The sequence below is a fragment of the Taudactylus pleione genome, unplaced genomic scaffold, assembly GCF_031769625.1.
Source record: "Taudactylus pleione unplaced genomic scaffold, aTauple2 ptg000127l, whole genome shotgun sequence".
NCBI lineage: Eukaryota > Metazoa > Chordata > Amphibia > Anura > Myobatrachidae > Taudactylus > Taudactylus pleione.
The window spans coordinates 8,796,747-8,821,489 of record NW_028284529.1 but is presented as its reverse complement, the minus strand read 5'-3'; the positions used below and the strand labels follow the sequence as shown (position 1 = coordinate 8,821,489).

The following is a 24,743-nucleotide window of genomic DNA, read 5'->3' as shown; positions in this document are numbered from 1 at the left end:
TATGCACCTGACTGTATATGTTTATAGAACACTTTGTGCTGTGGAATTGTGTAATCTTCCCATCAGAACATTTTAAGTCCAAATAGAATAACACAAGGTGAATGGATCTTATACTGCAATGGCTTAGACATACGGTACACATGATAGAATGGATTTCTTACACCTCGTCATCGCAGTTTAGAGGCTTTTCAAGTCTGTACCCTTGTGGTAGCTTCTCATACAGTTCTGCACATGTCATACCACAATATGGAGTCCCACCTGTAAGTAAAACACTGTATTTACATATAACTGTAATACACATTTCCAGGTCAACTAGATTAGTACTTTGGTATCACATTGCTATTTTTTGTAGCACTTAGGGGAGAATTCTCTGGTGGAATTGAAATGCTGCACATTGCTAGAAATTTTGCCCTCCAGATTTATTCAGGGGTTTGGAAAGTTAAAATTCAAATTGTAGCAATAAAAAATGGTAAATTGAAACCGGTTTATGGTTTGTGAAATTGCAGGTTAATGTATCCAGCAGTTTGTATATTTTCAATGAAAATATGGGTTCAAGCATTGTGACATAATATATGCCATGTTTTTCGAGTGGACATTAATAATGGATTAGCTCGAATTGATAAAGGTATTTCATCGTCATGTAAGTGCAAGAAGGGAGTTAGGCCCATGCTATCTAGGACAGCCACCTCCAAAATAGTATTAGCATATATATTTTTGCGGTGTATCCAGTCCCTCAAATAACGTAGGTGGGCAGCGTGACTGTAAGCACTAGTATTGGGTAGATTAATGCCACCATTATATCTACTCTGCTGTAGCTTCACAAGGCCAATTCTTGCCCTCCTGCCATTCCAAATGAACATGCGTATTCTCTCAATCTCCATTGTGTCACATTTAGACAATAAAATAGGAAGATATTGGAGAGGATAGAGAAGTCTCGGGAATAAAATAATTTTAACCAAGTTTTCTCGGCCTAAATATGAAAGATTAAGGTGTTGCCATCTCTCTGCATCTTCCTTAATACTGCGACAAATATTTTTCATATTGAGGTTATACAGATTATTTAGATATTTTGGTAGTTGTATCCCTAGATATGAAATTGATTTAGTCGTCCACTCAATGGGTGTCTCCATAAACCAAACCGGGCGTGCAAAATCTCTTTTCAAATAAAGTACCATCGATTTCTCAAAGTTAACCTCAAAACCTGATACTGATCCTATTCCTTTGATACATGTCATCAGCGGTCAAAGGGTTCTCCTCGGGTCCGAAATAAATAAGAGAACATCATCTGCAAAGGCAGATATCTTTACAATCTCCGTGCCAATCCTGATTCCCCTAAATTGTGACCAATTTTGCTAAATTCTAAGCATAGGGTCTAAAGCCAGATTAAAGAGCAAAGGGGAGAGTGGGCAACCCTGTCTTGTTCCGTTGGTTAGTGTAAGGCCCTCTCCCACAGTCCCATTGACCAATAATGAGTAGTTGGAAGAGTATAAAAAAATGTAATCAAAGATCGAAAGATAGGTCCAAATCCCCATCTATTTAGTATCTCATAAAGGTAAGGCCATGAGACCATGTCAAACGCTTTGGTTGCGTCCAGGCTTAATAGCATGTTTGAGGAGTCAGGGTGATGATTAACCACCATTACGGCCGCAATGGCTGTGCGGCTGCCTTTCACTGAGTACCTACCTTTATCAAAGCCCAATTGATGGCTCGTAAGCAAGGAGGCAAAGAATGTCTGTAGACGATCTGCTAATATCTTGGCCAGTATTTTAAAATCAACATTTAGCAGGGTAATTGGGCAATACGAAGAAGGGAGAGTCGGGCAGGGGTCAAAGTGGGTTGGAATGGGGTGGAACTGCATTCCATAACTTCTTTTTGGAGACGGAACCAGTTCCGCCTCCTCCGACCCAACTTAGCCTGGAGCCGCAGGGAGGCTCCATTTCCCGGGCACCTGCTGAGATTTTGTTACCAGTGGGCACCCGGCTCCCTCCCGCAGCACCAGGAGAACGTAATTAATATAAGAAAGGGACCCATGGACCACCGAATGAAATGTATATGACTTGTCAGTAATGTTAAAAAGCCTCCAGGGGTCCGTTAAAGAGTGATCAGCCAATAACTGGGAGATATGGTTCCTTTGGTGAGCTGAGGGATTAGCAGGCACAGGGAATTTATCTACATAAGGGTCTACGACTGTATTGAAATCTCCACCTAATATTAAATTGTATTTAACTCTACGATGTAAAAGTTGGGATTAAGTGTTAAATTCACTAAGATGGGAGTTCTGTTTAAGAAGTGATGTTGCCCATAGCAACCAATCAGATTCTACTTCTCATTTATCTAGCACCTTCTAGAAGATAATACCAGGAATCTGATTGGTTGCTATGGGCAACATCACTTCTTAATAGAACTCACATCTTAGTTAATTTACCCTGTAGAATGGTAAAAAGTGTGACACAGTCAGGTTAGGGTTCCCTCTCCTGGGTAGAAGGACTCCTTTCTTACACACACCCACAGCAGCCAGGAAGCAGCACACCAGTCTGGATGCGAGTACAAGCTGGTCGGCGCCAGTCTTTATTGTACAATGTCAGAAATAACATAAAGAAAACATAAACATAAGTCCTAGCCCTGTCGGGGCACTAACTTCACAGGTGGTTCCCTCACTACCAGAACCTGGCAGGGCCTAATGCCCTCACCAGCAACAAAGGCACAGCACAACACTCACAGTTAGGTTTTCAAGTGTCTCTGAGCAAACTCCCTGCCTGCTCTCCCAGGTGAGACACTCAGCCCTATACACACTAGGCTTATATTGGCCACTCTCAAGTGGAAACCCTAACAAGCCTGTTACCAGGCTGCGAGAACCAAAACCTGGAGTGGCCGTGGGTGGAGCCCTCCCTCTCCTCTCACCCACAACCCCCAGGTCCCAAACCGGCTTTTCAAAAAGCCGAGACTCAAGCCTGCTACACTGCAGACTTTCTCCTGGGGATTTTAAACACATAGGACAGGAATCTGGGATAAATGTCCCTGTCACAGACCACTTTACCAGTGATCCTATCACATATCCCCCCCCTTTGTTTCGACCTATGGGGCGGAACAACTGAAGCCCCCAAACAATGAACGCGTGACAACGCGTCTGCTTTAGACAACAGGCCCCCTGGCCTGTGTTCCACTGAAAATGTAAAAGTTTGTAACGCCAAGAACCATCTCGTAATTCTCACACGACTGTCCTTATTTTCGGACATCCACTTCAAAGGGGCATGGTCAGTGATCAATTTGAACTTTCTTCCAACCAAGTAGTACCTGAGAGCCTCTAACGCCCACTTTATGGCCAACGCCTCCTCCACTGTGGCATCGGGTAGGCATTGAATTTTGAAACACTGTTCAACTTTCGGAAGTCATTGCAGAAACGCACACTCCCGTCGGGCTTTGGAATCAACACAATGGGACTTGACCATTCACTATGTGATTCTTCAATAACCCCTAACTCTAGCATATTTTTAATTTCTTTCAACACCGATTCTCTTTGTGCTACTGGTAACCTATAGGGTTTTAGATTAACTTTAACCCTTGGGTCAGTGATGATGTCATGTTTAACGACCGAGGTTTTCCCAGGTACGTCAGAGAACAGCACCCTATTTCTGATCAGAAACTCCTTGACCTCTTGTTGTTGAATTGCCGACAGAGTTTTTGCCACTGTCACTTCGGGAACTAAGGGCCCTGGATTTACTGGAGGGGCTCGGACGGCCGACAGTACCGTTCTATCTTTCCAGGGCTTTAACAGATTTATATGGTATATCTGTTCCGGCTTTCTTTTCCCCGGCTGGTAAACTTTGTAATTGACCTGTCCCACTCTTTCTAAGATTTCAAAGGGCCCTTGCCATTTAGCCAAAAGTTTATTTTCCACAGTGGGAACCAACACTAACACTCTGTCCCCAGGAGCAAAGCTGCGTAACCGAGCATTGCGGTTGTATACCCTCTGCTGTGCCTGTTGAGCCTGTTCCAGGTGCTCTCTCACTATCGGCACCTCTATAATAGGCAATGGAAATAGTGGACCCTTAAAATGTGGTCTGGGAGCATGATACTGACACTCAGGGCAGGATGCGCAAAAGTCAGATACCTCTTTATGAAGCCCGGGCCAGAAAAACCTCTGCATTATTCGCTCAGTGGTTTTCTCTACCCCTAGATGGCCTGCCATTATATGACCATGGGCCAGATCCAACACTGTTCTTCTGTAGGCTTTGGGAACTATTATTTGTTCCACAACATCTTCCCCCTTCTTAGTCACCTGATATAACAAATCCTGAAACATTGCCATGTGGGGATAGGACAAAGGACTATCAGGGTCTACGGGTTTACCATCAACTACTTTTACATTCTCCCTGGCTTTTACCAAAGTAGGGTCATTCAACTGCTCCATGGCAAAGACCTCTCTTCTGACCTCTAAATCAGGCAGATGATCAACTGGCCCAACACTTCCCACCTCAATGGGAGGCACATCAGTTGGCGGGCCACCATCACGCTCCGCATTCTCTAGTTAGCCAATCATAGTAGAAAAAGGGAATAACTCTGACTCAGAAGAAACTCCCTCCTCCACCACATCGACAACCTTCTCAAATGGATCGGGGTTGTTCACTTCTGGAACAAAACGGCTTTCCCACAACTTCCAGAAGTGAGCAAAGTCTCTCCCCAATATTGCATCGTACATCAGACCATGCACCAAACCCACAGAAACTATAGCCGAACCACATGGTGTCTCGATGTTCACCTCGGCAGTAACATAATATCGAGTATCCCCATGTATGCAGGTCACACCAACAGTTTTCCCTTTATGCCTCAAGGGGTTCACCAGCTCAGCTTTCATAAGTGTCACCAAGCTACCAGAGTCTAACAGTGCCTCTACTCGGTTGCCACCTACAGTGAGTACACACATGTGCTTATCAGTCTCAGCCTGCCGCTCAGCCGTACAGGCTGTCTGTGCAAAGAAAGACGCCCTGCGGTAGACATGAGCAGTATCACATTGCATAGGTTCAGTTGTAAGTGAACAATTAGCGGAAATATGGCCGAAGTCACCACACCAGAAACACTGAATCATATTAATGTCTAGTCGTTTACGGGGCAAGAACCTTCCTGGCCTGGCAGGCCTGTCTCCAGGTTCTACACCCTCAGTCTTAGGTACATTCCACCGCCCAGCACCCTTCTCCCCTGGAACAGTCTTACCAGTGTCTGTGGGAGTTCGCCGGTGCGCCATAGGGGCTCGACCAACTGGTCCGCAGACTTAGGGTCTGCATGGCTCACCCACTTGCGCAGAGTCGCAGGTAACGATCGCAGGAACCGGTCCATCACGACCCTTTCCACGATCTGTGGTCCCGTCAGCGTCTCGGGCTGTAGCCATTTTGAGGACAGATGGACGAGGTCATGCATCTGTGAACGTGGAGGCTTGTCCATATGGAACTCCCAGCGGTGGACCCGTTGGGCACGAACAAAGGAGGTGACTCCCAAGCGAGTTAGGATCTCCTGTTTTAGTTTTTTATAGTCCTTGGCATCAGCCAGGCATAAGTCGAAATAGGCCTTTTGTGGCTCCCCCGACAGAAAAGGTGCCACCAGACTTGCCCACTGCTCCTTGGGCCAACTCTCCCTTTCGGCCGTTCTTTCAAATGCGGTGAGGTAGGCCTCCACATCATCGCCCGAAGTCATCTTTTGGAGGAAGTGACTGGCTCGTATGGAGTGAGTGGTGGTGGGAGGACCAGTAGTAACATCTCTGGGCTGGGCAACCAGGTGCTGTACCACCTCTTTTATGGCCTGGCTGTTTTCCGCTAAGGCCTGGCTGTTTTCCGCTAAGGCCTGGCGGGTTTCCTCGACGGCGTCCTGTTGTTGCCTCTGGGCTGTCTCCAAGGCCAACAGTTGCACCCTGGTGGATTCCTGCTGAGCCCAGGTAGCTTCCTGCTGAAGTTTGTTCGTCTCCTGCTGAGCTCTGGTAGATTCCTGCTGAAGTTTGTTTGTCTCCTGCTGAGCTGCTGTAGCTTGGAGCAAGGCCTTAATAATGTCCTCCATTTTGTCCTGGGGTGTAGGTTGGAAGCTGAACCTTGCCTCTCTGAGCATTGGCTAACGCCTCCTCTATGGGACTCCAAGGATACAGTGTTATTTCCACACTCACCAATTGGGTGTCTGTCCCTTTAATTTTTAAACGGAAAGTTTTCCTCTCGCTGCAACTTCAGTGTGTGTGGGAGCCCGCATTCTCCACCATCTTGTGACACAGTCAGGTTAGGGTTCCCTCTCCTGGGTAGAAGGACTCCTTTCTTACACACACCCACAGCAGTCAGGAAGCAGCACACCAGTCTGGATGCGAGTACAAGCTGGTCGGCGCCAGTCTTTATTGTACAATGTCAGAAATAACATAAAGAAAACATAAACATAAGTCCTAGCCCTGTCGGGGCACTAACTTCACAGGTGGTTCCCTCACTACCAGAACCTGGCAGGGCCTAATGCCCTCACCAGCAACAAAGGCACAGCACAACACTCACAGTTAGGTTTTCAAGTGTCTCTGAGCAAACTCCCTGCCTGCTCTCCCAGGTGAGACACTCAGCCCTATACACACTAGGCTTATATTGGCCACTCTCAGGTGGAAACCCTAACAAGCCTGTTACCAGGCTGCGAGAACCAAAACCTGGAGTGGCCGTGGGTGGAGCCCTCCCTCTCCTCTCACCCACAACCCCCAGGTCCCAAACCGGCTTTTCAAAAAGCCGAGACTCAAGCCTGCTACACTGCAGACTTTCTCCTGGGGATTTTAAACACATAGGACAGGAATCTGGGATAAATGTCCCTGTCACAGACCACTTTACCAGTGATCCTATCACAAAAGCTTGTAGCTCATTGTTAGGTGCATATATGTTAAGTAATGTAGTAATGGAGTCTTAAAAATACTCAATATATAAGGACCCGGGCTCACCCAACATAATGTAACGTGCTTACATAATATAACAACAACAAAACATGCCTCAATGAATTTTCAAATATTTTCCCATCCAAAAAAACATAGTACCAAGTTCGGGTATATTTCCCAGAATTTGGTAGAACCATAAAATCATATAACAGAAAAAAAAACAATAAAAACACGAAGCCTTCTATGTCTGTAGTGGAACATTTAAGAATAATGAACCATTATTAACAAGAAAAGAAGGTAGTTTAGATTAACATAGCCAGAGTGGCTCATGGCTTAGGTTGAGTGACTTAAATGTGTGCGGTGCGGGGAACCTCTAGAGGGGCTGTTTGAAAAAAAATTGATTATGTGCTGACTATGGATTATCAAAAACAAGAGTTTGCCCATTCTCAGTGACCTTCAGTTTGGCTGGATATAACAGCGAATCTCTTGTTGTTGTCGACCAAAAATTTACAGATTGGGGAAAACGCCTTACGTTTCTGCACTACCGCTACTGAAAAGTCCTGAAAAATTAGAATCCGGTGATCATCAATTATCAGTTCGCTTTGTCGTTTAAAAGTCAACAAATGTTTTTTGTAGCACGGTAGTCTAAGAATTTAGCTATAACTGGACGTGGTCTTCTACTAGGTCCCTCTCTTTCTGGGCCCAGTCTATGTGCCCTTTCAATTTGTGGAACCCCCAGGTCGTTTTGTAAATTAAGAGCAGAGACCAAAGTCTTACCTAGGTTGCCAAACAATGTGGACTCCTTAACCTGCTCTGGAATGCCAACAAAGCGCAAATTATTACGTCTGTGGTGACTCTCCAGGTCATCTACTTTAACAAGTAGCGACTTATGAGAGATCATATAAGAGTCAAGTGATGTTTGCAAGGATTGTAAATTATCCTCTATGTCACTAGTCCTCTGTTCTACCGCATCCAATCTATTAGTATGGTCAGTAAATCGAGACAATGCAGAATCCAGAGAGGATTGTAGTCTGTCTAATCTTTTATCAATCCTAGGTACAAGTTTATCAAACTTGTCTTCCATTTTTGGTAAAGATTGGTGACGTTTTTCGTCAATCATGGGCATAAGCGATACAAACTTTTCCTCCATTTTGGGCATTATAACATTTCGGAGCATAGTTGCCATATCTGGGGTAGATGAGATGGGATCTCCCTTTTCCAATTCCGAATTCTCTACAGAAGAGGTCCCAGTGGGAGAGGGTGGCGAAGTGCCTGTTTTTGCAGGCGTTTTATTTGGCTTACACCGTATGGAAAAAAAAAATAAGCAAATCAATAACAAGTAGGGTTGGTTCTAATCGTCAATTGGTTCACCTAACACCGTGAGAACAATATATTCAATACCAGTGTAATTTCAATGCAAGAAAAGCGCAACTGGGTACTATTTAGAGAATTATATAGCAAAGGGTAGTAATTAAGTGTTTAAATTAGTATTGTTTTAGCTATCAGGTTTAACCTGATGTGTTGCCACTACATACATACAGTATAATGCTATATATATAGTATATAGTTATGTTAGCAGCAGAGGAAATACCGCTAAACCTTAAGTTGAAGGTAAGCTATAACAAATGTACGTATATCGACAGATGAGTTGTCACTAGATGGCAGCAAATTCAAATGAATAGTTAGGTAATTAGTAAGTTACATTAGTATCAGAGGAAATATCACTAAATGGTAATAAATATATGTTTTCAGATAAGCTGTCACAAAATAACAGCAAACTCAGGTGAACAATTAGGTAATTATTAAGTTACATGAGTATCAGAAAAAATACCAATAAACAATAGCCACCGTTTTGAGCTGAAGGTAAGCTGTAACAGATGTATATTGTCAGATTAGCTGGCACTGGATAGTAGCAAACTCAAATGAACAATGAGATAATTAGTAAATACACAGTATTAATTTCAGAGAAACAGGGGTATTCAATATGGGAGCGATAAGTCAGTTTTTCGCACCTATGACGTAATTATCGCAGGTTTTACACCATATTCAATTTCAAAGACTTTTCGCAGGTTCGAAAAGTCTTTGGCAAAAAACGGGGATAACTTTTCACCACTGAATAGGTTGCGAAAAAAAGTGCAGAATTGGAGTTTAGGGGTGCAGGCTTAAAAAAAAAATAACCTGCACCCTTCAGAAAGACCCCATGAAACGATCTGTGTCAAAAAAATAAAATAAATTAAAAAAATCGGGCCACCCCAAAAAAAGCACTTTCAATTTGGGGGCCAAAAAAAAAAATGTTGGGGAACAAAGTTAAAAAATAGCGAACTTGACTCTGGGGGGGTCCCCAAGTATGCCCCAGGTGTTTTTTCCATTGCAGCTCCTTGCGCAAGTGGGTTTTTCACAATTTTTTCAAGTCTCTTTAGCAACTTTAAAATATGCTGACCCCCATTTTTAAGTACCCCAAATTTGCTGGGCATAGTTATTTTTCCCCCCAAAAAAATCTAAATGCTCTTCTGCACCACTTTCTTCAAAGTCGCATTTATGCACTTGCCGCTGCTATTAGAAACCCCGACTTCCTTCAGGAGTTAAAAATGGGGGTACCCATAGTGATCCCCCATGTCTATACATCATGAGGGGGATTCCTAGAATATTTCCCAAAAATTCCCGTTTTTGTTAACCTGTAAAAAAAATTTGTAAAAATTTGGAAAAAAATGACATAAGGTCCCCCCCTCCAATAGCCAAGCCAGCCTCGGGCTTACCAGCCAGTGGTGGTTTCTAAAAATACAGGGAACAAAATGTGTAGGGTTCCACCATATTTTAGAAACCAACACCAGGCTGCAGGGACTAGTGCTGGTTTTAAATATAGGGGGCAAAAACGACATGGGGTATCCCCTATATTTAAAACCAGCACCAGACCCAACCGACCGGTGTGTAATGCCACAGCCCGGAGACCCAATCACCGGGGCTCCAGGTCCAAAGCATTACACCCCAAGTCGGTCAGCGCAAGCCGGTGATCTCGGGGGAGTTGGGGACCCCTGAAAAAAGGGTCCCCCCTCTCCCGAGCACCACAGGCTTACGCTGAAGCCTGGGGCTCATCCCCATACTCCTGGAGCGGTGGGTATGGGGGTAATAGGGGGGCCAAATAATGTCACACTATTGTACTTTACAGTGGAACTACAAGTGCCAGCATGCCTGCCATTTTGCACTTGTGGACCTACAAGTGCCAGCAGACATGCGGCACCTGTAATTTCACTGTAAAATAAATAGTTAAAAAAAGACAAAACACAGACACCGTTTCAAGTATAAGTTTATTACACACACCTACCCATTCACACATACTTACCTATACCAGATGTTCTGTCCTCTTCTCCAGTAGGATTTCCAAAAAACATGGCTCTGCAAGAAAGATTTCATACTCACCTACATCCAGCGCTGGTCTCCGCAGTAATCCATGGGATTAAAAAAAAATAAAAACACATTTACCCGATCCACGCCACAAGCTATCTGTATGTGTGTTGTCACATTGCAGTCCAATCAGCCAATCAGCGGCAGCACTCACTGTAGAGCGCCCGCTGATTGGCTCCAGCAACTGACAGTTCCCACGTGGGTTAGTCATTTTTTTAAGGAAAAATTCGTAACTTTACGCAAATCCAACTTCGGAGTTTCCCGTTTTCGTTAATTTTATATTGAATACGGGTATAAGCGGGAGCGCACCCGATACTTTTACGCAGGTAAAAACTCCAATATGAAACGTTAACTTCGACAGTGAAGTTAATGTTTCATATTGAATACCCCCCAAAGTATCACTGTACAGTAAACATTTTGTTATAAGTTTATGGTAAGCTATAAAATATGCATGTCATCAGATGAGCTGTTACTAGGTGGCAGTAGGCTCAAATGAACAAATATCTTTCCATACCTCAATGATAGTATACTCTGGTATCAGTAGCAGTTCCTAAGTATTCCTCTATGGGAGTAGAGTGGAGCAGAGTATATAGTAGGAGAAAAAATCACTATGATAAAGGCAGTGTCTCGCTCAATTTCACACAGTCCCAGTCTGCCTAATATCGTCCAAGACAGAAGTTCTTAGTGTGGACAAACCTTTTACCAGGGTCTGGGATTGGTTAGTTCTTGAGCCCCAGGCCGACAGAGGAAACTGTCTCCTCAGATCTCACCCTGGCTCTAGGGCAGAGATGGGGAACCTCCGGCCCGGGGCCGTATAAGGCCTGCGGAGTCATTTGGTCTGGCGCTCTGAGCTTGCCTAGAATGACATCCAGAATCTATGCAGTAGTGCCACCAGGAGCATCTATAGGACACTTCAGACAGTCAGCTCCCTGGAGCATCCTACATTGCTCTAATCACCTGCAATTGTGGCCCCGCCCCATGTGATGTCACTCGGAGGCGGCGTGGCCTGCACCAGGCCCACAAATAATGTTATATATATCAAAATGGCCCTCTGCAGAAGAAAGGTTCCCCACCCCTGCTCTAGGGAGTAAAGCAATTAATGAGGTTTTAACACCACTTAGGGCAAGATTTCCCCCGAGATACAAAGTGCAGGAGCCCCAGTACGAAAGTCAGGTGCAGTAATATCGACCAACACAGAAGGACTCTCTGGCAAATGAAGCGTACCAACGGTTAGGGGTCTCAATCGTCACAGCGCCCGGTCAAGTAATCAGCAGGTCCGAATCTCTACCGTAGGCGAAAGAGCACTTCCGTCAAATCCAGACACCAGTAGGCTCAAATACGTCAGTCTGGAACGGCAGGTAAGTCCCGATGGCCCTCCAGCATTAATCGGCGGTAAAACTGTGTCGGGATTTCCCCAGTTCCAGGCTGAAAGTACACCAGGGGTCACCTTGTGTTAAGCTGTCCCAGAGCGACTCAGAAACACACCAGTGTCTGACAGTGAGTCTGTCCTTTAGGATGTCACAGAAGGGTAACGGCAGGTCCGTCCAGACACCTCCACACAACTATGTATTTTAACAGCCGGGGTAGTCCTCTCTGCGTGTACAGGGTGAGTGGCAGCCGTGTCTTTTTGCTTTTCGAGAGAGGGACTCTCAGTTTTCACCATAGTTGGGCAGTTCGGAGAGTGAAATGGAGTCTTCTCACTTTTCAAGCCAGAGAGCGTGTTCAGCTAAGATGGCGCCGGGGGATATTGCGCCATGGAGGCCAAGGATTTGGTCGGACTCCGGAGTTAGTAAAATGCGCTCCTTATAGCACCAATATGCCAGCAAACTGGTCCCTGTGTGTTCCCCTGGCCAGGCGTTTAGCGAAGTACGTGGCAAATTAGCTATAAAAGTGCTGCAGCCCCAAAATAGGGATACAAGGAAAGGAGCTGAGCTAAAACAGGGCCATCTCGGGTGCCCCGCCCACCGGAAGTCTAGGGTGCTCTGTATGAATTTGATGTTTCCATTTGTTCAGTAGTGATTGGATTTCCAGAAGGACATATAATCTTCCACTATATGTGAACCTGGCTCACTGAAGATCTCGGCTTCTTCCAACAGTATTATTGCAGGGGCATCAGCCAACAAAGAAAATACATATGGAACATTCTAAAGGCGAGATGTATCAAACCTTTTAGAGATAAAGCGATAAACAGATAAGGTGCCAAAGTTGCCAATCAGCTTTTAGCTGTCATTTATCTAGCACAGTCTTTAAAATGACAGTTAGAAGCTGATTGTTTGCTATGAGCAACTTCTAAACATTATCTCTCTAGAAAGTTGGTTACATCTCCCCCAAAGTGAAGGACAAAGTGGCCTATTTAGCATTAAATAGTTGCGGGATATTCCCAGAAAACTGCAGTCTTTTTGATAAATCCACAAATATTAAGGATCCCCCAGATGTACTTTGGAGAGATTGCAACAGAGATCTGCGATATCTGATGCAGTTCCTCCATTTTCATCCTCTAAATCAGCCCCTAAAGGTTTGCTCCTGGATTTACCAAGTTCTGGAATGCAAAGCATTCTGGAGTTTGACCTGGATAGGTAACATCCTGATGGCATTATCCTACAGGGGCCTATGAGCTACTAATTCACAAATTTTTAAGGAGAGGGATCCCCCAACTCCCCCTCCACCGGCCCCCAGTGAATTATACGACGGCCTTGCAGTGTGCGCCGAAAACCCAAATCCAGAAGCAGCGTTATATGTTCACGTTGCAAACTTATGTAAAAAATATTTACCATATTCGCATTAAAAATGCTGATTGTGATAAATATGCCCCAATGACAGATATAGATTGTACAGTTATAGCAGCATAAGGGTTAGTTCTCCTTTTTGCTCAGATAAATTCAAAATGTTTCTTGAAGTTATAACAGTGATGGGCAACTCAATACGCTTTAAATGCTGCTGTAACCTTTAAATGGCTGCACTTGAAACCTTGGTAATAAGTTAAAACAGTACATTCTATTAAACATCTACCACAAATGTACTCCATAACACCTTCAGACCTCGCCACATGCTGTCCAATCCCCATATTCACTCCAAATCACTCCTCAGACCTCTCTCAATGTCAACTCATTAAAACCACCCCAAAATCCCCTATAGAACCTTAGCAAGAAAAGCTCCTAAAACAACTCACTGGCAGTACAGGTTTACTACCCACTACGAATCGCAAGGCAATCGCTGAACGTGCACAGTGTGACTTTGATGCATATGCACTTACAAAAAAATAGCTCTGTATCAGGCCCCTGGTTATCAACCTGGTGATATGTAGACTTTTTTAAAAGTTAACTATATTGGGTCCATTTCTGTTATCACCACCTGAGGAATTGTGGTGTTACCAAGTACATAGGTTACACCCATGCTAAGGCATTAACCCAGCCAGAGGTTCCCAAACACAGTCCTCAAGGCTCCCCAACAGTTTAGGTTTTAGAGAGATATCCATGGTTGAGCACAGGTGGTTAAAACAAATTGACTGAGCTACTAATTATGTCACCTGTGGTCAAGCATGGATATCCTTAAAACCTGGACTATTAGGGACCGAGTTTGGGAGTCTCTGCAATAACCCTTTTCTTATATCGGGTAAGGCTAAATCAAGCCCTATTACCAATACAGATCTTTATTCCTTTTTAATACATACTTTATGTTCCTTAGTTTTTATTATGTACAAAGAGCGTATACATTTTTTTGCCATAATTCACACATAAATGTATATATTTTTATTGATAAATGATAGTACAGAACCTAATATTCAAAACTCAACTTTCTATCAATTTATGTTGCAGAGAGGGGTGGAACCAGGGTGCAACAGATATGGGAACTGTAGGTCGGGGGGGAGTTTAGTGATGCCCATTCATCTACTACAGCAGAAATGCCAAGGAAGAAAAAACGTTGTCATGTTTGGCACACTAATTAATAAAATGTAACCTTTATTAAATATTAAAATATGTAAGCTAAATCAGTGAAATATTAAAAACAACGGTAAGTGTAAAAAAAGGTGAATAAAGTGATTAAAATGGCAATGTGGTCCTGCTGTGTCTTAATTACTAGGTGTCAATTCATCTAGTTTGTGTCATACTAATGAGGGTGGCTGTTATACTGTGACGGGGACTATTACCTCTTTTCCACCAAAAACCTGAGTCCGACCTGGGTTTTCATACATGGTTCCAACCCAGGTCAGACACCGTTTACACAGCACCATCGATCTGGGTTATTCTCAGGTCAGCCCCATTCACACTGAACCTGGGTCTGCCCTGCTAAACTTGTGAGGTCATAAAAAGTGGGAGGTGACTGCTCCACAACCAGCTATCAGCTCATTTTAGGCATGACCAAGGTCGGATAACCCGCTGTGCCGTTTACACTGCACCATTACTGGGTCTGACCCTGGTAGCTACCTGGGTTGGATTGCCAGGTCACTGTTAGGATCTGCGGTTAGCAGATCATCTTGGTGGCAGTTCCCAGTCTGAGTGGTTTCTGGGATACTGCATCATGTCCTGTCCATGTTCCGGCTTTGTGCAAGTAGTCATTCATGTCTGTCTGTGTGTTTTGTATCATGTGCTCACTAATTACTAGCTGTCTGTGTGCAGAGCAGGTGCACAGATGCCTTTGATTAGGAAGTGCTCTTTCCCAGAATTGGTTCTGATTGGACCCTGCTTCCTTTAAGTTACGGCCAGCCCTTCACTCCATGCTGGTTATATTATCTGACGTCCGGAGTATGTTTGTTTTAGCTCAGAAGTCTGAATCTTTGCCGTTCTTACCTTGTCCCACAGTTCCTGTATACGGAGTCATTCTTCCAGTGTCCTGCAACTGTCTGTCTGTTTTGTATCAGCCTGTGTATCATACCCTGCCGCTGCCTGTGGCATTTTCATACCAGAGTCCAGTATAGCAGTGTCAGTCTGCTCCCTGCCTGTGTTCCTGTCTAGCCAGAGTTCACCTGTCTGCCATATTGTTCCAGACGCTCCTCGGGCCGCAAGGCCGCATTATAACCTTCATTTCATCTCTCCTCTCAAGCCACATTTCGGCTGTCATAGCCGCACCATGGCCGCAAGGTCACATCATAGCCTGCATTTCATCTCGTCTCACAAGTCACATCTCAGCTGTCAAAGCCACATCATGCCCGCAAGGCCGCATCATAGCCTGCATTTCGTCTCGGCTCTCAAGTCGCATCTCAGCTGTCATATCCGCACCACATCCCGCAAGGCCGCATCATAGCCTGCATTTCATCTCGGCTCTCAAGCCACGTCTCGGCTGTCATAGCCGCATCACGGCCCGCAAGGCCACATCATAGTTTGAATTCATCTCGGCTCTCAAGCCACATCTCGGCTGTCACTAGCCGCACCATAGTCTGCAAGGCAGCATTGTTTAGGTTCCAGTCGCACCCCGGCCCTCTAGGCCGCACCTTGAACTTAGTTGCTTCAGCCACTGGCCTTGCCACTTCATTGTTCATTGTCTGTCAAGTCTTAGCTGGTATTTTGTCTGTCTAGTCCTTATCTGCATTTTGTCTGTCTACTTCTTGTTTGTCTAGTTCTTGTATGTATCTTGCCTGTCCAGTCCTTGTCTGATATCCTGCAGTATCACAGTCCTGGTCATTCCTGCTGTGCAGCCTGCTTAGTTTGTACACTCGCTTCTTGCCTGATTACCCAGCTGCATCACAGTCCCAAGACATTCCTGAGACCCATCATCTGTCGCTGCTGATGTACCCTGTCCATTATGCCTGTTTTAATACCATTACCTGCAGCCTCACTCCAGTTAGCCAGTTGTGGAAGGACTGCCACATCACCATCCTGTCTTGTCCTAGTCAGCAGTCTTGCGGTCTCTCGCCGGTTGTGTAAGCCTCCACTGCTGGAGGCGTAAATCCAGGCGGCCACCTAAGTACCGGTGTTTAAATAATTCACTAAGGGAACAGCGGGTGGCTATTATTGGTGAAAGATCCTCTCCTTGGCTCCAGAGGTCTTACACAACCGTGCGTGAACCGTAACAGTCACTTGACCCAGGTTATTTTTCAGGGACCCTTTTACACTGAGCTGCAACCCGGGTAGACCCAGCAAAAACCTAGGCTTTTGCTCTGGTGTAAAAGGGGTAATAGAGTGATACAGTATATATATAACAGCTCTCAATTAAATTAACAAACAAGTGTGATTGCTAACCTGCCTATAAGAGCTCATTGATTACACTGCTATGAAACATAACATTAATTTGTTGCAGTAATTAATTTCTGACTCAACATAAGGAACTTGATATATCACATTCACAAGTAACAGTAAAGGCAGATACACTGTGTTAATGCTTTGTAAATAGCTTTATCTAGGAACAGGTGCAGTCAATTTACCACATAGAGAGAAGTACAATGTCTCTGAATGAGATTAATAAACAATTATGACTACTAACCTGCCCACAAGATTGCAATGTTTTGTGTCAGTAATCAACTGCTGATTTACACAGTATACTGATTTATTATATCAGATTGTTCTTCTGTGCTCAGATAACCAGCTTAATATGCATAAGGTATATACTCGGAATCGGTATGTTATATCGCCGGACATCAGCCCGGCGAATGAAGTACAGACGCGGAAGGCCAGCATATAGAGATCCTGACAGGGTAAGTATAAAGGCTATCCCTAACCCTCTCTAACCCTCTCCCCCCCTAACCCTCCCTTAGGGGTGCCTAACCCTAACCTCCCCCCCTAGTGTCTAACTCTAACCTCCCCCCAGGGGTGCCTAAACCTAACCCCCCTCCCCACACCCTAAACCTAACCCTACCCCTTCCACAGCTAGCCGCTCCCGGACCCCGGCTTACCTACGATTGGTATGCCAGGCGTCAGGATTTCGTCGTGGGGCTATTGATAGGCGTCGGTATTTAGACGTCTATCATTAGTCCCATGCCGGGATTTCACTAAGGCGGCGGTCGGCATTTCGACCGCCGGCTTCCTGACTACATACCGTTTACACATATGACACTATACTGAGAAAATTGCTGGAGAAGATTCTGCTACAATAGTATGTAATGTGTAATGTAGCCAGCCCTCGTATGAATAACAATCTTTATTGGGTGTAATATATTAGCATATTATTATTGAACTGGATTACCAGCATATAACTAATCAACACCCAATATAAAACAGATGCTGCTAATGTACAACAAATAAACACACAGTGGGTCAATCTGTTGTTTATTCACTTTATTCACCTTTTTATACACCTACCGTTGTTTTTAAATATTTCACGGATTTAGCTTACATTTTAATTGAATTTAATAAAGATTACATTTTATTAATTAGTGCGCCAAACAGGACAACACTTTTTTCTTCTTTGGCATTTTAGGTCTTACGGTTGTCAAAAGGCTGCACCCCCTTTAATATACACAAGAATTTGTGGTGAACACTAAGGGGCCAAATCTAACTGGTATAATACTAACAGTGTTGGACTTGAAAGGATCCATTATTCCAGTTTTCCCTTTTCCCTGAATTCAGTATCTACTACAGCAGCCATTGCTCTGCTCCTCTCAACATGCACATACTGTAGGCTGGCACATTTGCAGTGAAGTCTCATTTGGATTTCAGAGGCTACACGACGTAAGTAAAAGCAATACACATAAAAATACATATACAGAATTATTGTAGATTGAGTATCATTACCTCCAAAACAATCTGATATTATCCTGTACTGAGAACCCAAATGAGACTCACTGCACATGTGCCAGCCTTTACACATGCTCAGAAGTGCGGAATGGGGCCTATGAAAATGTATTGCTGCCCTCACTCAAAATGTTCTGTTATGGGCCCTGGCAATTGCATGTTATGCCCCTGGTTGCTCAATTTTGATGTTTTCCTTGTGGGTTTCTCCCGGGCAATACAGTTTCCTCACATATCCAAAAAACATACTGCTAGGTTAATTAGCTTTTCTTTGGACCATAGTGTGTGTATGGTATTGAATTTAGGGCCTGATTCAGACCCACTCACAAGTGGCTGTCCGCTCGCAAGTGGGTCGATGTTGTGCACTGCGCATGCGCACGACGGCGGGAGCTCCGTCGTGCGCATGCGCCAGACGCGACGAGCGAAGGAAAGTCCTTCGCTCGTTGTGTCTGATCAAAGGGGGCGTGCTGTCGATGTTGATTGACAGCACGCCCCCTTTGGTGGGCGTGCCGGGGGCGTGCCTCCCTGACGGGGGCGTTCCCAAGGGAACGCCTACCGTCAGAAGCCGGCCCACTGACATCACTAGTGATGTCAGTGGGAGTGATTTTGGCTCTGATAGAGCCAAAATCACTCCGGGCCTTGCAGTTGAAAACCTCAACCGCAGGCTCCGGCTCGCAGTTTCGATGGTCGCGATGGTCACGACCATCGCGGCCATCAAACTGCACGCTCGTATAGGCTGTGGGTGGTGACCCACAGCTATACGAGCGTCCAGGAGGACGCTCCAGAATTATGGAGGGCGGCCCTCATTCAGAGCGTGCGCTCTGCTCAGAGCGTACGGCTCTGAATGAGGGCCTTAGACTGTAGGCACTATGAAAATTATTATTATTATTATTATTATTATTATTATACTCACCCAAACTCACGATTTCCCATAATAAAACTCCAAATGACCATCTGTAAAAGAAATAATAAATGTGTTGCTTTAAATTAAGCTTATATGTGTTGCTTTCGGTATACTGTGTGGTGCACAGATTTGCTTACTAGTACAGCTCAGCTATCACCAACATTGTAAGTTTGTATATATTGTCCACTTATCTTTAATGTATACATAGATGTCCCTTTAATGTCATATTATGAGGAAACAGACCACGTCATTACTTGCATGATATACACAAGGCACCAGCCATTCACTTACACATCACTGTTTGATGTATAAACACTGTAGTTCAAAGACTCAATTGCCATCCATCGAACTGGAAGTCTTCCCTAGAATAATCGTAAGATTAACGTAAGTATACTATACAAATAACATACATTTAAAAAGAAACAAATATAATAAAAATGTAAAATTTCAGCTTATCCATAAGTAAGTGTCATCATCGCAGTAATGAATAAGGTGCTTTGGGCCTGATTCAGACTGTTGTACGGTATTGCACAGCCGCTTACCATATATTACTAATATGCTAATGCAGCAGGAGGCGTCTGGTGTAAATAGATACCTCCTGACAGCATCAATGTCCTCAGACGCAGCATCGGATCTTCTGCAAGACCATCAGCAAGTACAGATAATGCAATGGTGCGCCGATGTTGGATTGTCTACAACAGGGGTCTTCAACCATTAAGAAAGTGTGGGCCACATTTAAAAATTCAACGAAGCCCGAAGGCCACTAAGCTATACTGCGGTATTTAGACTCTGCCCCCTCCTTACGCAATTATATCCCATAACTAGTCTGACTCGGCAGTGCTAGTGCGCCTGCATGACCTAGAGTTCACGCAGGCTCACAAAGCCCTGGCGTCCGGCAGAAGGAGCCTGACAGGGACAGTGGGATCTAAAAGGATCCCTCTTAGCATGAATTTAGGTCCCCATACTAGTGTATGGGGACAGCGGGCCTCATCTACTTCTTACTCCCCACTAGGGCACCTAACACTTGGCTGCTTATCCTCTGCTGCTTATGTGGGTGTTGTGGTCGCTAATGTAGCAATGTATATTATCTATGTCTTTGTCCTGCATATTATTTTATTGTACTGTAAGTCTTTAGTCACGTATTTGTTTATATATTTTGTAAGGCGTTGCGGAACACTTGTGGCGCCATATAAATAAATTCTAATAATAATAATAAGTGAAAGGTAAGCAGGAGATATCTGTGCTATCTCCTGCAATACCTTTATGATGAATGGCCCCAAAACTTAATTTCTACAAAAGTAGGTGAAAATGTTCATTATCACCTGCTTTTGTAGAAATTAAGTGATAATGAATAGACCCCATAATCACAAATCCAGAAGATTATGAGGATATTATTAGTTGGTACATTTCACATTTTTAATATAACCATACTCACTTATACCTATCAAACTTCCAAATGATATAATTTGTTACATACCACCTACAGTGAGGTCTATTTACTAAGCTGTGTTAGGAGATAAAGTGAACGGTGATAAGGTACCAGCCAATCAGCTCCTAACTGCCATTTTTCAAACACAGCTTGTGACATGGCAGTTAGGAGCTGATTGGCTGGTACCTTATCTCATTTCACTTTGTCTCCTAACACTGCTTAGTAAATAGACCCCACAGCGTGATGTGCATTACATTCGATTGCATATAGATAATTTTACATTTTTGAATTGCAATGAAAAGGCCAACATATTGCACAATGATAGTTATACTTATATAATGAAGTATTTTCACGTGTGTTGTGTTTTTAACTATGCATTGACCTCATGGGGCCTGAATCAGAGTTGTATGCAATGTAAATCTTTTCCCAAATGGAGTGATTTTTTGCTACTGCGCATGCGTGCAGGTACATTACCGTAGTCACACGTTGCAAATCTTTATTGACACTGTGATTGACAGGCAGAGAGTGTTAGAGGGAAGCAACGGGGAGTGGCAGCTAAAAACGAAGGCGTGTCTCGACCATTCCGGGGGCGTGTCACATCCTGCATCTGTGTTCCCGTACACAGGAAACATGGCTACGGCGTCTCAGTTATGGCAGCCATTCTGAGTGACCGTAGACTCACTCTAGGAGTCAGTGGCGTCCCTCCCCACGGTGACACCCGGTGCGGGGAGGGACGCCATGCGCGCGGCACCTGCCGAAATGGGGGCGTGGTCTTCGGAGGGGGTGTGTCGGGGGCGTGGCCTCACATATCGGGCCTTCGGGAGGGGCGTGGCCTCGCGGCGCGAACCCGGCCCGTGGCCGTGGTTAACAAAATGATACATTAGGTATCAATGGGGTGGTGCCGGCGGGGGGTGCAGGAGGTGCGGGCATGGGCAGTGCCGGCTCCCTCACTGACCGGAGCCGAGTGCTGCACTTAATGCTATAGTGCAGCACCCGGCTCCTGTCACTGAGGGGGATCCTGCACCTTGGTGTCACCCCTCGGCGGGTGACACCCGGGTGCGGGCCGCACCCCCCGCACCCGCCTTGTGACGCCACTGCTAGGAGTCAATGTTTGCATGATCTGCATCCGATGATGTGTTTGTGTAATTCTGCAGTTGCGGACAGCTGCGATGACTCCAGTGGTTGTCTCAGTACAAGTCCTAGCCACTGTTGCATATTTTTGCAAATCCTCAGCTGAAGCAATAGCGTACAACTCAGGCCCAGTAAACTTTATTTATGTTGCAACTATATAATACACAAAGCAAATAATATTTAATCAACTACATCAGTCTCTGGGCACCTCACTAGTGTATCTATGATGAGTTGAAGGTGTGCATACACATGGGCCCCTGGTACCCTTTGAATGTACTTACCTTGTGGTCGCCACTGAAGGAATCTCTGGGAAAATGGCACCAGCACCATTTTTCTGGAGATATGTGCATGAGGAAGCCTGTCTGGAGACTGCACACAGGCCCCTACCTCTCATAAAACACCCATGGTACAGTTTACAATCTATATTACTCAATCACATGAACACACATACAAACATATACACTCTAGGGTTCATTTCACCATTATTTTTGGGGGTGCAGCAGGAAACTGGAGCACCCAGAGAAAACACATACAAACACATTGAGAACAAACTCCACACAAGAAGTGTGCTGATTGGTTTATTTCATATATCATAACAGATTTTTGTGGCTTCTGGGAAGAAACTCATACAATCATAGGAGCACATACAAACTCTGCCAAACGGTGCCCGGTTGGAATGGAACCCTTGACCCAGAGCAGTAAGACAGCAATGTAGCCCACTGTGCCACAGTCCCACCTAAATCATTGGTTCAACTCACCGATGACATTGATTTTTTTTTATAACATTATGGATAATGGATTTCTATGGACAGACATGCCCAATATATGTGCAAGGGTGAATTGCCTGAACTTACATCCCACCATGATTGAATAGAAGAATATAATTTGAATGATATGGTGTGTCAGTAACTTTTTGATATTTTTTACTTTTTTCATGAAGCATTAGACAATACGAGATACCGTTTGCTGTTTTGGACATTTATTTATAGGTTTGGTATACTTATGTGGTCAATAATAAAGTTTATACAGTATGTCTCTGTGTATCTATGGAGAATTTACATTGCTAATAATGAAATAGTACAGAGCTAAAGCTACTTCTACAGTACTTTGGTATTCTTTCCCACATATAAAACATTAGTAGGTAGTTATGCAGAGAAGTATTATAGAAGCGACTGTGTGTTCTCTTTGAAAATCAGCACATAAACATGTTTTGTTAGTTTGTGCCACAGATCTCTTAAAAGACTCAACTTTAAGGTTAATTAGCTTCAGATAGAATATTACTGATCTATGTTCTAATTACACCTCACATACTGTAACTTTGGACATCTTTCTAATTTAGTTTTACAAATAACGATATAAAAAGATTTTATTTAACAGAAAATGAAATATAATTTTATGACTAGAACTCATTTTGCCTTAAATAATTCATTTGCAGTTAGAAAACCAATAAACCCGTTTTAAACTCAAATGAAATGTTTCCATACAGTGACTGCAAAGGTAATTGCATATTTGTCTAACACTATGCTGTAATTGCATGCTTACCATCGTCTTCTTTACATAAACCTCTTGCCCTCTTGATAAACCAAAATCTGCAATCTTCGCAAGATAGTTTTCCCCAACCAAAATATTTCTGGCTGCTAGATCCCGATGTATGAACTAGAGAAATAGAAGAGTAAATCATTATCATTATTAAACATGCTCCTTGCTGTATATTACAGATATTAACCAACAGTATGAAAACAACCAAATTCATATTAAGTAGTGCATACAGTAACTAACAATTATAGGCATGATTATGCCATGTACTTTTTGTGTGACCAGGAAAATATGGCAAATTGATATATTGCTGTATGCACTATATTTACAGTATATAGCGCATACATTTTACACAGCACCTTTTATGGAATGGGATTGAAATGCTCTTAAGGGTGCCTAACCCTAAACTACCGAGAGGGTGCCTTACCCTAACCTCTCCCTGGGGGTGCCTAACCCTCCCCCCTAGGGGTGCATAACCCTAACCCCCCCCCAAAACCTAAGGCTAACCCGCCCCATGACTAACAGGGCACACATCGTCCTGGATTCTGGCGTCGGGATTATGATAGGCGTCGGTATTTCGACGCCTATCATAAATCCTTTGCCGGCATTCTGGAGTCGGGATAGTGAGCGGCGGCCTTGCGGCTGCCAGTCACATGACTACATCACACCTTTTACAGAGAATATTTCAGTCATTCATATCACATACACAGAACCTGGAGGAAACCCACGCAAGCACGAGGAAAACATACAAACGCCACATAGATTGGCCATGACTAAGAATTTAAATCATGTGATCAGTGCTGTGAGGCAGTAACGCTAACCACTTTGCCAACTTTGCTGCCCATGAATAATTTATTTTGTACCCCAAGGGATGAATTACATAGAACTCATTATGGAACACTACATAGATAAAAGTTTGCAACGTGGTAAATTGGAAACAAGATGGTATGTTAGGCCGTTAGGCTTTTAGGGTGTCCAGTATCTGAAGTGTTCAGTTCTAAAGTGTATTGAGTATTTAAAAAAATATTAGCGTTAGACCGGCGTCCTTGTTAGCTGTGAAGTGACACTGCTATCTTTCATCCCTCAGGTAACTACTCCAACCAGATGCAACAAATCTATGTTTTTTATAGCATAGCAGCTATTACATTGCATAGGTAACTACTCCAACCAGATGCAACAAATCTATGTTTTTTATAGCATAGCAGCTATTACATTGCATAGGTAACTACTCCAACCAGATGCAACAAATCTATGTTTTTATAGCATAGCAGCTATTACATTGCATAGCTGCATCCTCTGCTGTGCTTTCCTTCCCACCTCCTACTTGCTCTCTTGTCATCCTTCGCTCTCCCTCCACCCTGAGTCAGCCACCATGCCTCCTCATCCCTGCCCCATACCAACCATATCCACTGGCTTACACCTTCCACTTAGATCTAGCCCACACACCCTCACCAACAACCCAGACAATCTCATCCACATATCCCCTGTCCCCTCCCTCCCCATTCTCCTGTGCTCTCTGGAATACCAGATCCATCTGCAATAAACTGCCTCCTATCCACGACCTCTTTATTTCCCACTCTCTAAATCTTCTTGCTATCACTGAAACCTGGCTCTCCTCCTATGACACTGCCTCCCCTGCTGCGCTCTCCTATGGGGGCCTCGCCTTCACCCACTCTGTCAGACCTGACAACCGCCAAGGCGGCGGAGTGGGCATCCTCTTATCCCCCAACTGCACCTTTCGCATTATCCCATCTGAGCCCCCCTTTCTTTCTCCACCTTTGAGGTACACTCTATCCATCCCTTCTA

General features: G+C 44.2%; 1 protein-coding gene across 1 annotated transcript in view; it reads right to left on the bottom strand.

Moving 5' to 3' along the window:
- TEK (TEK receptor tyrosine kinase) overlaps positions 1 to 24,743 on the bottom strand; it is a 148,376-nt gene that overhangs the window by 5,602 nt on the left and 118,031 nt on the right. Inside the window, exons 18-21 of the mRNA XM_088472619.1 lie at positions 22,944 to 23,057; positions 19,133 to 19,203; positions 18,851 to 18,891; positions 162 to 258 (exon numbers count right to left, since the gene is read on the bottom strand). Of these exons, the coding sequence (XP_088328745.1) occupies positions 162 to 258; positions 18,851 to 18,891; positions 19,133 to 19,203; positions 22,944 to 23,057 (323 nt within the window). The remainder of the gene's footprint in view (positions 1 to 161; positions 259 to 18,850; positions 18,892 to 19,132; positions 19,204 to 22,943; positions 23,058 to 24,743) is intronic.